This window comes from Silene latifolia, chromosome 6 (assembly GCF_048544455.1).
Source record: "Silene latifolia isolate original U9 population chromosome 6, ASM4854445v1, whole genome shotgun sequence".
NCBI classification, from domain to species: domain Eukaryota; kingdom Viridiplantae; phylum Streptophyta; class Magnoliopsida; order Caryophyllales; family Caryophyllaceae; genus Silene; species Silene latifolia.
In genome coordinates this window covers 113,989,219-114,002,998 of record NC_133531.1, presented here as the reverse complement: position 1 = coordinate 114,002,998, position 13,780 = coordinate 113,989,219, and the positions used below count along the sequence as shown (strand labels likewise).

Sequence of the window (13,780 nt, the reverse complement as noted above, 5' to 3'; positions counted from 1 at the left end):
AAGTTGTCCAAAAAAGGAAAGGGGGAACAATAAGGAAAATGGATGGAAAGGGAAAGAGGAACATTAAATGAAATTGGAGGGAGTACATATTATCATACTATCATACAACCAGTTGTATAATAGCATTGTACAACCGTCTCAAAGTTGTTGAACTCTTACACAAAGCTATTGAGTTATTTTACAAGTTATTGACCTATTTTATAAAGTTATCAAGTTTAATAATTATTCATATAAGTTCAATAACTTTATACCCTAGCTCGATAATTTTGTTAATAAAGCTCGACAACTTTGTAATAAAGCTCAACTATATTGAATAAGATGTATATAACAACCAGTTGTATAATACAACCAGTTGTATAATACATTAACTGTAATAATCATATACAAACATGCAATTATTAACAAAAATAAAAAAAGTTAATAATGGAAAAGCCAATAAATAAGGCAAGTTCGACCATTGACAGTGAGTTTTCTTTGTTCATAAACTCTCTATAAACATAACAGGTTCTCTTCTTGTTTCACTTTTCTAATTCTGAATGCTGGTTAATTTAAATAAAGGGATGATTCGTGCCTGTTTTTTGTATAAATAATTCAATATAAGTCGTATAGAGAACTAGAGAAGTACTCAGCGGTTCGATTCCCTCGAATACAATAGGATTTTCCTTTACCTTGTCCAAGACAAACCATAGGATTTGTTCTCATAGGCCAAGTTTGTTCTCGTTATTTTGAATTTAATCCCAAGTTTCTTACTTTCTTCCAGTTAATTTATTTTATCTATTGTACAACCAGCAATAGAGGCAGTCAGGCAGTCTGATGGAATATACTTTGAAGAAACCTAAATTGCGAAAGGTGATAGCTTTAATCCTATTTTTCCGTTACAATTTGCGGCCTTTCCAATTCTTGTTTAAGACCGTCCCTAACTTAAAACAAATCTTATCTCCTCTCTAATGTCAAATGCAGCGCCTCCGTCAAGCCAAACAGGTGAAGAGGATTGATTCTTTTAGTCGGCTGCCAGATGAACTTATAGTATCTAATATTTTATCTCGTTTCACCCTGGAGGAGGTAGCACGATACAGCATCCTTTCTCGTAGATGGAAGAACTTGTGGGGTTGCACCATTGGTTCTAAGTTAATATTTGCACCAGAGCATTTGCGAACTATCCATGTTGGCGATATAACAGAACTCCTAAACCCCGACAGAGTCGGTCAGTTAAGACCTCGTTATCATCCTACTGAAAGTATAGATAATAGAGTTGAAAGGTTAAGAGCGTGTTTTGAACGTTGGATAAGCAATGTCATGCAAGCTTATAGCATGCCTAAACTTGATGAGCTTACGGTTAGATTTCCTTTTGATTTTAGTACTAGTGACTCTATCGATATGTGGCTAGAATGTGCCTTGAAAAAGGGGGTCACTCGACTTGAACTGAATCTGTGTCGTTGGACTTTAAAATCACCTGCTGGGTTATATTCTTTTCCTAAATTAGAGAGGTTCCAGGGCATGCTTGCTAATTGTGGTGGTTTATATAACCTCAAAGATGTTGAACTGAAATATATTTATGTCTATAGCGACGTAATTGAATTAATGGTAACTCATTTTCCACTTGAGCGGCTATGTATGGAGGGCTCATGTAGTGGCAAGATTAGTATAGTATCAGATAGTCTGAAGAGATTGGAGTTGATCAAGTGCCATATTGATCTTAAGATCTCAGCATCAAGCCTTATCTCACTCAAGTATACCGGGCCAGAAAATAGTTTGCATTTGGATCATGTTCCTAATCTTTCAGAATTGTCAGTTGATGGGGTGTTCTGCAGAACTTTTGTACCAAGTTGTTTCTTAAATAGTGGATATATCAGTGGGCTCAAGACGCTCGAGTTTGAAATGTCTGTGGAGGTAACGTTACATATCTTATATAGACAACTCAAGCTGTCCTTTTAAGTATCTTCATGTATCTGCTGTTAGATTTCTCTTTTCTGTTGTAGGCTGTTCGTGAAAGCATGAACTACCCATTGGAATTCCCAGAAACTCTCAAGCTTGAAGAGTTAAAAATTGGACTTAGGGGGGACAAAGATGCTTGTTTTCTTTGGCCAGTTCTTCTTATCCAAGCTGCTCCGTTCTTGCGCAAATTTTCTGTCGTCAAGGTAAACGGGTTGAATTTTATTTTGTCCAGTCAATTATACACTCTCCTTGGTTTGTGCCCAGCTTTCCATCCCCTTCCATCCTACTTTTGTATGTAAAAAAAGCTTTACCCTTGTTTGGATATATAGTATGGGAAGGGAGGGAAAACTGAAAAGGCAGGTTAGTTTACAGTTTCCGGCCTACCTATAAATCAAAATATTTTCAACACTGACTACCTACTCGTATGAGACTGTTACACAACTTTGCTTCTATGTGAATATGTGATGCTCTTCCGTTCCATAGTATAAGTCGTTTTAGGAAGAAAAAAAATTCAAAATTTTCTTTGGGATATTCGACGTGGTAACCCCGTGTTTTTTTATTTTCTACATGTTAACCTCGTTTTTAACAAAAACGCTTTTAACTGGCCATAACTCGCGATCAAAACTTCTAAAAGCGGCGATTGTTTTTTTCAAATTGACCGGCTTTACGAGACCTTTGATCTGGAAAAAAAAAAAGTTAGTTTATGAACTCGTGACAAGAATTACGGCCAATCAAACTTTAAACGTTGATTGACCGTAACTCTTTGTAGCGAGTTCCGAATGCGACATTTTTTTTTTCAAATTGACCGCGTTTATGATGATATCTTTGATTTGGAAAAAAAAAATCACTTCTTTTGGAACTCATGGTTGTGAGTTATGACTAGTCGGAGGTATTTTTGATAAAAAATGAGGTTACCATGTAGAAAATAAAAATATATGGGGTTACCATGTAGAATATCCCATTTTCTTTTTATGTCGTTTTACATTTTTCCATGTATTAATTGTTATTTTCATTTCCCAAAGCACTAACAATTAGGAAAAAGTGGTAATTTCCATCAAAAAAAAGAAAAAGGGGTAATTTAAGGAATGCATTTTTAAAATAATGCTCAAAAATAAAATATTTATCGTTTTGGGTTGTTTTTGAAACATTTGTCAAAATAGTGTCCACGTAGGCTCGGGTATGTGAAACACGCCATTGGTAATGTGTGTTTACGTGTAAGTTCAAAATTGGGGAGAAATTTTTACTTGACTTAGACACGCCACTATGAATGGCGTGTCTTTAGCGGATAAAAATTCTAGTAAACCAAGTCACAGCAACCACTTTTCCAGTGCTATGCTATTTTAATCTCTTCTTCAATCCTTTTATTATCATCAACCTTCCATTCTCGCACCTCCATTACTTCCACCTCATAGCTCACAACAACAACAACAACCCACCATAAGTCCCTCAATCACCATTGATTAATCTCTCAGCATCATCGTAAACCACCATGAGCACACCCTTGACAACTTAGCTCAACAATTAACTTCACCATACCCACTCACATAACCAAATCTCTCTCCTCTCTTATTTTTAATCTCCCTAAGTGCAGTGATTACACATTAATAATATAATTGAAGATAGAGACCTCGACTGAGACACAGGAGGAAGAACAACACCGTCGCTGTCGTTCGTCACCGATACTTGTGTTCGAGAAAACCGTCAAAAGGAGGTTAATTGAGATCGTAGCCACCGATATAATTGGTGGACATGGTGTCTTTGGGCATTGACATTGTTTATCGCTAGAGGGCGTCCCAATCTTGGACCGTTGTATACTTGTATGTGTCCGAGTGATTTGGGAAGCTAGTGGTCATCTCAATCTATAGTCTTTTGCAATTTGTGTGTATTGAAGAGGACTTGTGAGTGGAGGTTCAAATTAAACATTGAAGCAAAGGAAAAAAAGGGGTAGGAAATTTCTGGGTATAAAAAAGGATCAAGTTAGTAGTCTAGTACCTTTAAGTTTGAAAGAGGGTATACTGCGTATGTTTGAAATTTCTGGATATTAAGAGACACGGCCTTGTATATGGCGTGTTTATTTTAATAGACCCGCCATTATCAATGGGCGTGTCTATTTTACAAGACACGTCATTTGTATTGGCGTGTTTGAGTCCAGTGGTTGCTTAAACTTGATACTTTCTTAGTCACTATAAACACGCCATATTTGTTCAAATTTTTAGGTTTTGAAAACCCGATCCTACGTGGACACCATTTTGACAATTATTTTCAAAACCGACCCAAAACGACAAATACTTTATTTTGAGCATTATTTTAAAAATGGATTCTAATTTAAGTCATTGCTTTTTCTATTTTCGAAGAGCATTTATGACACTTAACCAATACGGAGTAATACAATATTTCCCATTGCAATATTTTGTATCCTTCTGGCCCGGGAACAGAGGGAGTAGTTTATTTTGTTAACTTTTTATCTACTCACTTCTGTATCCTTTTGTCAGCAACGCATGGTGCCCTCCTCTGCATTGGACAGACCAAATCCGGTGAGTAGCTTATGCTCTCAAAATAATTTGATTTGCTGTTTTCAATGATTTTAGTATTTTTCTCTGATTTGTTTTAACTTTTTTTCTTATGTCAGCTATATCATGAACGTGTAATCAATATTAGGAGTGCAGCGACGAGAGTGCGGCATCATCAGTGCTTAAAGACGATTGAGTTGCAGGATTACTATGGATCTTGTCCAAAAGAATCTGAGCTTGTTCAACATTTACTTTGTGTTTCTGAAATACTTGAACAGATTATAGTATCACCAACTAACATTTGTCCACCATATAAGATTTCGGTGATCAGAAGCAAAGCTGAAGCCTTAACTAGTTGGCTACCATCTAGTTCCAAAGCCAAACTGATTGTACTTTAGATTATGCGCACCAAAAAAAATGTACTTTAGATTATCTATTTATTAGTCTTATTATAGATGGCCGCCCAACATTTCTTATTAACACTTTAAAGTACAAGTATTTGTACTTTGTTCTTGCCTTAGACAAGGGTATCGTCTTATCCTATAGAGAGGTCACATAAAACTCAGGCTGCGGTTACATATACCTCAAGTGATGACCTCACTGCTGTTTTGCTCTTGTGGGCAGTTCTAAAATCACTCTTTATTAACAAAGTCCTAATCTTCAATCTTTGACTTCTTGACCACTTCATATGTCTTCCTTTGACTTTGTTTCGCCAGATTCAATCGAATGTTGTAACCGTCTTTTGAATTATATTTCATTTCTGTTTTTAATGCCTTTGTTTTAGTTGCATAATTGTAATATTTGTAATACAAAAATACAACTTAAACGAGCATCTACATTCAACGACTTCGTACCATGACAAGGGGACTGATGCACACTATAATCATCCATTCGTGGAGGGAGAAAAAAAAAGGAAAAAGAAGAGAGATACGTTCCTTCTACACGTACTCTTGCACTCTTTGTCAGTTTTCTTACATGTAGTTGTGTGTCTAAGAACCAAAGAATGCCACAAAACTCTTCTACTCAATATACATCAACCTCACAATTATCTAAAACCACTGTCTACAGCTTGTCGTTTTTAACAGCTGAACGTATAAGAAGATCCAACTACGGTTCAGATCAAGTGTGTGATTCTTTCATTCTTTCTATATTGCAGTCCCAAGATTTTCCGGAACAAGTTATATCATGTCGGAACTTGAACTCCCTGTCACAAATAAAGCACAGAAAATTACAATGTCAACTAATGATGCAAAAACTCAAGTAAGAAAATTGGTCGATCTCACTAGTGAGAGGTCTCTTATGAGACCCGTGGAGGACAGAGCGACCGTAAATGCGCAAACAAGGATCATCTAAGAGCATTGATGTAGGTACCTTGTCCAGCTTCTTGTAAAAAATCAGTTCCACCTCTCGACGAAGGATTTCAACATCCATGGCGTAATCTCTTCGAGTTTCGTCCTCCATCACTTGCTGCAATTGCAGCCTCATGCTCTCCAATGCCTTGTCCAAAGCACATAATTCTCTGAAAACTGAAGCCTCACTGACCCTGAGTTCCAATAGATTCTTTATAGCCACGAGTGTCTGAGGGACAAAAATATGATGCAAAAATTAATATCTTAAAATCTGTTTTTCAAAACATTACCCCCTCCATTCACTTGCATTCTCTACATTTATTTTTGCATCAAAGTTTTAGGAGATCAATATATGGGAAGGATGAACAAAATGAGCCCACACTTCAAATGAGAGTGCTTTGTGTGTTATTTCTTACGCAAAATGAGAATGTACTGCATTAATTCAAAGTCCCAAAAAGGAAAATGTTGTTAATCTAAATATAACCCAGTAAGACATAGTTCCAATGAGCTAGGGCAGAATCACGGGAACCCAGCCCACAAGATGATCCAAAATTATAGTTGAAAACAAGATAAATCTAGACCATGTTGGGGACGACGAGGTTTTAACCCACGACATCATAGTTGGGATGGGGGAGATATGGGAGCTCCATCAACACCTCAGCTCAGTTACTTGCAGGTACTTGACTGTAAAAACATGAAGGGGAAATTGCAAATGAAAAAAAGAAAGGGATATTCTACATGGTACACCCATGTTTTTCCATATTCTATGGTGTACCACTCTTTTTGAGCTAAAATTCATTGACCGTCTATAATTCTTAGCTACGAACTCTGAATATGGCAAAAAAATTTTCAAACTAAAAATCTCGTAAAGACGATCAATTTGAAAGGAAAAAAAATCGTTACGTTGTGAACTCGTAAACATGAGACATATTCGGTCAAAGTTTATTTTTTTAAAAACGTTTGACCGACCATAACTCTTGCTACAAGTTCATAAAGTGGCAATATTTTTTTTTTCAAATCAAAGATCTCGTAAAGATGATCATTTTGAAAAAAAGAGCCGTCGCGTTCCGAACTCGTGACAGTGAATTATAGGCGGTCAAAGTTTTTTAGTGGAAAAGGAGGGGTACCCCTTAGAAAACCAAAAAACATAAGGGTACCATGTAAATATCCCAAAAAGAAAACAAAAGGTGACGCCTAAAACCCCGATAAAATATTGAAGTTAGGGTGGGGTACCTTTTCTTGGAGATCAAGATCGTCTGAAAATGTTAGATTGACCACCGCATTCAGAAAGACGTGGTCAGAAAAAAATGGAAGCTTTGCTTTATGTCCATTCTCTAATTGAGACTCCGCCAAATCACCAACCAGAAAGACACATTTTCGCCTTAGTCTAACATCAACACCTGAATTGCTCAAGATATCCTGCAAGGATGATGATAATGATTATGCGTTGAGGTCTTGGTTGGAATGCTTCGTTTTACTCTTGTTTCTAGCAAAATTCTAAGCTAATACATATTTTTTGTTTCCGCTAGGACCGCTACACATGAAGGCATTGCAAACACATCCTTTAATTAGGGGTACCTAAGCCGTACGTGTACACTGGAGCTAATTGGGATACATGACAACTAACTTGCGAGCAAGCATATATAAAAGCAGCATTATTTTGTTACAGAACTTTAAATACAGTGCTAATATTGCTTGTAAATTGTTTTAAAGATTAGGTCGTGTGCTAGCAAGGGTAGTAAGCTCCCTATGACGTAAAGATTTGCCAAAAAGGGATGATGTCCTTAATTAATTTAAATATATAGATCACAAAAACTAGTGAGACGATCACAGATGTGACCAACGCGTCTACCATATAATTTAAACAAGGAATGTAAACGTATTTGGGTAGGTCTCACATGTAAGATCGTCTCACACAAAACTCCCTGTATTACAGATAATGCCTTGTGAGTTCCCTTGTTGGCTTGAAAACTGAAATTTTAGGTTAAAGCATCTCATTATTGGGTTGGAGCTTTTGGAGTAAGTCGAATGGAACAGTAACTACTGCCATTCTATCATAATTGTGTTACCTTGAGCATCAAGTCTCCCGCTTCTGCGTAAAATACTTCCTGAGCATTGACATTATTTCTTATTACAGCTGAAACTGCATACAATGCTTTGGTGGCTTCTTCAGTAAAATCAGACTTCACCATCTTTATTAGCTTTCCAAGTGTACCAAGCTCCAAAACCTGAAGTCCATAGAAGAAATATTATCACAAATTGAGAGCATACACACTAACTCCGACTCCGACAATAACAGACAATAACAGAATTAATCGAACTACTTCAATACGACAACAGCAACAACATCACCGAACTGGCAGGAGCCTAAGGTAAGAGGGGTCGGATGTGCGCAATCTTACATCTATGTTGAAACAACAAACAGATCCATAATGAAACTACTTCATATGACAAGAAGCGCAGACAATTTAGTGGCTCATTTTGCTTTGTTCGATATTTCATCATATTCGAATGCTAAAAGGTAATATCTTTGACTCAACTGGAAATTATAAAACGGAGACACCATTTCAATATGAAGTGAAAAAACAAATGAATTACAGACATTTGCAATATGTGTAGTATAAGATAGACACTACCATAGGCATAGCAATAGATCATCAAACATTCAAACCTGCTGCTGCACAACTGGATTATTTTGACTAGCTTTTCCAAGAACCCATGCAGCAAGTTTCCTCACATCAGGGTCAATATTGTCAAGTTGTCTCGCAACAGCATTAAGCCCACCAAGCTTGTCCAAATCTGTTGGCGAAATGATGAAAGCATTATTAGGACTTTTAACAATGCATTTGTGAACAAATATGATACCATCAAAAATAGCAACAATAAAAAAGAATCTTTTCTTAGAGATCCATACAACCAAAATAATCCCAGTTTTAAACTTGATCTAAAAATTAGCCGTGGCGGCCTGAGAGTTATCGTTGTGCTATAAAGGTGGCCAATGCCACCGTAAAATGCGATTGCAGTAATGAGTAATCTGTGAATCTTCCTTAAGTTTGTCCTAATACGGTGTCGCGGGAAATATTTTAGACCACTTGTCTTCCTAATACATGTTATTGTAATTGACAAATCCAATGGTATCAATGGGGAGGCAAGGGTTCAGGTACACCAGGTACCATCATCAATCCTGCTTCATGGATAATGGTAAAAGAAAAACAATTTAAAAAAAGTGAAAAATTTATTTTGAAGAAACTACTTAATATCCAAGAACTTGAGATTACACTCAAACATATGAAAATCAAATGTTGCCTCCTTTGTCAAATGAAGTTATGTAGAGCTATATGATCAAAGTGGGCTGAGAGTGCCACGTTTTTTTGGACCTAAGAGAGTACCCCATACCATTGGCATTATCGATGGGCTCAACAAGTAAAAGAAGTTCTTCCAGAGCGCGAAGTCGATCTTCCACAGAAACAGAAGAATTATTCAAGTCATTTATAGCAATTTTCATCAATTCTGCATCAGAAGGCATCTTTAACTTCTCCATTAATTCCTGTGCATGAGGATAATGCATACTATTTCAGAAATAGATTGCCAAAAATATGGGTTACATATTTACATGGATAAAAACATTTCACATACCTGAATTTCTACTTGACGCTTCTTCAGCTCATCATCTGACATACGCTGGCGCTGCACATTTTCTGCGCTTTCTTTTAGCTTTGCTGGATCAGAATGACCTATCGTATTCTCATAGAAAATATGATACTCAGTATCCAATACTTGTCCAAACAAACAACATTTCCAAATATATTATACTCCGTACTTGACATGCTGTGTTCAGTAATAGAGATAAGATTATTCATCATTGTACCAAATTATCAAATAGAACTACATGACCATGTAGTCCAATGATATTCCTGCATCTCAAGAAAGGGCAGCATTCACCCAAATAACTTGAGGATGCATTTTCATCACCAAATGTTAAAAGAACCATATATTAAAAGTTCTCAAGAAAAGCCCAGCAGATTAATTTTAAAGAATCAGACAACAACATGGCCACGGAACCTCAAAGGCTCATGATATGGCGAGGTTGGGGGGGGGGGGGGGGGGGGATCTATGTTTTTGTGTTAAAAATAGAGAGGCTGTGGTGTCATCTGTCAAGCTGATCTGTATAGAAAATTGTCTCCTAAAATGGATCTACATTCTGCTACTTCAAGATACAAGAAGCACAGAGAAGTAAGTGTCCCACATCTTTCCTTCCTATGCTACTGTTGAAGAGATGGGGCTTTTCTCTCAATATGAGAAAACAAGCAATTTAGCAGTAGCATTCTGTCAGTTCATCCACTTCATTCTGACCACTAATTTCTCCAAACATGTGTAGAGTCGTAGAAATGCAAGGAAGAATTAGTCACATTTGAATTTTGAAAGTAGCTATGGTACCTAATGCGTGGGGGAGAAAACATTGGCCAAATTTTGACATTGTTGACCTCCAAAGTCAATTGAAGAACAGTGTTTTTCAATCGTGAACTTCCAGCATCATTTTCTACTAGTATTGACCCAAGTGGCTAGTCGTCAAGTACATTTTCATGACATCATCCATTTTGCACAACTAAAAGTAATTGAGAAAGTCATAAATTGTACTCCCTCCATACCAGACCAATGGTAACACTTACCTAATACGGCCGTACCACACCAATGGTAACATACTATAAATGGGCTGTTTTTTTCCAATAATACCCTTATATCCTTCTTATATTTACACAAATGTCAAGTAGTGGGCCTCTCACCAACCCAACATTAATCCTTATTATATTCAGCTTACTTTACATATTTGCCTCTGCTTTTACCCCTTTTTTTTCTTAAAAACCCCATTTTTTACCATGTTACCATTGGTCAGGTATGGAGGGGGTAGATGTTTTCTTAAGAAAGTCGTAATTGAGACAGGGCTTTTCATGACTATTGTTGAAAAGAAAAATGCAATTACAAGGGACCGCAAACAATAAGATTTTTAAGGGTAGCAAACAATAAGTTGTGTTGTTGCAAATATACCAAAAATTTTCTATTACTTCAGACACATATCATACTTCAGTTCAAGTATTTGTATTTTCATGGTAAATAATACTGCAAAGGCAAAAACATAAGATGGTCACTCCTACGACAGGAGAGAAGTGAGGATTCGTTTTCAATCAGTAAGTTGAAACACACTTCAACACTATAAAAGCTCACCACAACCTACCATAAGGCGGTCACCCAAAACTTTTCAAGCAAAAACATTGAATGCAAACTATGAGATGGGATTAGTGGATTACCTATTGCCCATTGTAACATCCCTTCAAGAGAAGAGAAGCCACCATCGAGCTCATCATTTTCACTCAATGCGACAGGTTCTTCAGAATCTTCCTTCCTGAAAAAGTCACCGTCTTCTTTACTAGTCGACCAAAACAACCCTGAAGTTGACTGGTTAACACGAACTTCTTTTCCCAATACAGTCATTGTAGATATCATGATTGCTATAAGCAGAACTACACTCAATCTGACACAACCCATCCTTAACGAAACCTGAGAATAAGGCCTACAAAGTCAGAATTGAATTGAAATTTCCAGGCCTAACTAAACTGAATTAAATCACAATCAGGCATAAAGCAAGCTAAACTAAATTGATTAATTCAATGTGATCTTTAAACCCCCCTTCACTCATCAAGACTTTTTTGACAGTCGGCTAACATCAAAAAATTTGGGTGAATTGTGCCCTTTCTAATGCTTTCTAACGACACATCAAACAGTTTACCCCGCTCTGAATGCCACTGTTATAATGAGCAGCTAGTCTCCACTCTCCCGAGAGACCAACCCAATTAAACAAAAATCCTCACTCATATACCGAGTAAATCCATTAAAAACCGAAATCAAACACATTATAACTTGAACATGAGACAGTCTCATATTCTATTTTATGTATAATGGCATTGACAGCCTCATATTCGCTTTGGATTTCCCAACTGCCTGTAACAATTAAGCAATCAAACTAATATCCATCACAATCACTGAATATAATTCCTCAGCAGCAACAACAACAATGATCTTTAATGAAATAAAGAATAACAATAAATGCATGCCAATCAACTACCCTTTTACTGCGATTAAGCTGAAAGCATATCATGATCTGTAAATAAAAACTGATGGGTAATTTGCAAAAATGAGAATCCGGGGTTTTGATCTAAGGCATTAGAAAACACATACCAAATACTAGTAAGCAGAATGTAATCACAGCTGAAGATCGAGGGTTCGGGGTTTATGTCTTCACTTGAGAATCAATCTATTCGAGTTTTATTAAATATTAATAGCTCTTGTTTATGTGTGTTGAAGGAATGAACCATGAAGGTGTTGTTTTGACGTGAGGTGACCAATGAAATTGTAGAGTGCAGATCACGAGTTACACATCTAGTCTTGGATTACAATTTTACAATTTGGTTTTATGGGCTCATTCTCGATTTTTATTGTTTTACAACTTGCACTTTGAGATATTTAGGGTCCGTTTGGATTGAAAGAATTGGAGAGAAGGGGAGGGAAGGGAAAGGAAGGGATTTGATTTCCTTTGTTTGGATAAAAAATATGGGAGAAAGGAAATGGAAGGGGAGAGAAATGAGAGGACTTATTTTCCCTCCTATAGAACAAACTATAATCTTTCCAAGGGAGACAAGATTTGGAAAGAAAACATTATTTGGACTCTAATTATACCACTAACATCCTTCAATCCTCCATCCATTCTTCATCTCCCTCCTTCCTCCCCTTCCATTTCCCTTCATAATTTTTGTTATCCAAACACCCACATCTCATTTGCCCTCCCCTTCTCTCCTCTCCCTTCACCTCCCCTCACTCCCCCTCCCCTCCCCTTCCCTCCTAAAATTGTATCCAAACGGACCCTTAGGGGGCTTTCGCGCATGGGTATGGGTTTGAAATCAGGAATCATACCGGGGTGGTATCGGTTTGGAACTTCATTCCTCATACCTTGCGTTTGTTTCAATTGTACGCGGTATGGGTTTGAAACTAAGTAAACGTTGAAATATGTAAAATCCATAACTTTAAATAATAATTTTAACACATAAAATCGTGAAAATAAAGATTTAATCAAATAATTATATAAAATATTTCATTTTCAATATGTTATAATATTTATTTTCATATTTTTGTTCATTATAATTTGATACATATGGGTATCAATCTCATACCCGCCCCCCTCATTGGGTATGAGAAACTCATATCTCATGGATTTAAGGTATGGGTAAGAAACCCCCGAATTCGCCAAACAAACACTTGGTATAGGTTTGGCTCATTCCAAACCCATACCTCATACTTTTAGTGACTGAACCAAACACCCCCTAAGAGGAATATCAATGGAGAGTGTTTTTATTGGGTTTGTCAAAATCAAACTCTAACATAAAGTTTGTCCTTGCAAACAAAAGTTTATTCTTAAATTAACAAACTTCGTTTGAAAACAAAAACCAAGAATGTTGTGAAATAAAGACAAGAGAATTGTAGAGAGAAAGTTAGAGAGAATATATAGAGAGAGAGAGACAACTGTATTCTTATTCCATTATGAGGGATATATATATGACAGAGTTTCCATAAGACAATATATTCTAGAGTATTCTAAGATATGGACATCCATATAATAATATTTCATAACACTCCCCCTTGAATGTCCATTGCTGAAGAAGATGTCTCGTTAAAAACCTTACTAGAAAAACCCTACGGGAAAAACTCTAGAAAGGAAAAGGGTACAATAATCTTAAAACACGCATAATAATAGCTGCCTCGATAAAACTTTTCCAAGAAAAACTCAGTGGGACAAAACCATGGATAAGGAAAAAGAGTACAGCGCGTGTCAACTCCCCCTAATGATTACATAACTTGATTTTATCTTAAAATGATCCATACTTTGACATAACTTCTCGATTGTTGAAATATAATCCATCTTCGTTGATAACTTGA

At 36.6% G+C, this 13,780-nt stretch overlaps 2 protein-coding genes across 4 annotated transcripts; one reads left to right on the top strand and one right to left on the bottom strand.

Moving 5' to 3' along the window:
- The first annotated feature begins 487 nt into the window (after positions 1–487).
- LOC141587124 (putative F-box/FBD/LRR-repeat protein At4g00315) lies at positions 488–5,211 on the top strand. Of its 3 annotated transcripts, XM_074408553.1 has the most exons (6): positions 488–542; positions 743–849; positions 961–1,890; positions 1,980–2,138; positions 4,428–4,469; positions 4,565–5,211. In XM_074408553.1, the coding sequence occupies exons 2-6, from the start codon at positions 814–816 to the stop codon at positions 4,841–4,843; spliced, it is 1,446 nt and encodes a 481-aa protein (XP_074264654.1). In that variant the 5' UTR covers positions 488–542; positions 743–813; the 3' UTR covers positions 4,844–5,211. The 3 variants fall into 3 exon arrangements, 2 of the variants coding, with proteins under 2 accessions (XP_074264654.1, XP_074264655.1); XM_074408554.1 differs by lacking the exon at positions 488–542 and having other exon boundaries at positions 603–849; XR_012519702.1 differs by lacking the exons at positions 488–542; positions 4,428–4,469; positions 4,565–5,211 and adding an exon at positions 2,632–3,005 and having other exon boundaries at positions 603–849; positions 1,980–2,577.
- Positions 5,212–5,260: 49 nt separating this feature from the next.
- LOC141587125 (hsp70 nucleotide exchange factor FES1-like) lies at positions 5,261–12,229 on the bottom strand. The gene is made up of 9 exons (XM_074408555.1): positions 12,029–12,229; positions 11,101–11,350; positions 9,431–9,528; positions 9,191–9,341; positions 8,466–8,593; positions 7,864–8,022; positions 7,028–7,213; positions 5,817–6,023; positions 5,261–5,649 (listed from the first exon to the last, which is right to left on the bottom strand). Exons 2-9 carry the CDS (start codon positions 11,336–11,338, stop codon positions 5,629–5,631), a joined length of 1,188 nt encoding a protein of 395 aa, XP_074264656.1. The 5' UTR covers positions 11,339–11,350; positions 12,029–12,229; the 3' UTR covers positions 5,261–5,628.
- Positions 12,230–13,780: the final 1,551 nt, after the last annotated feature.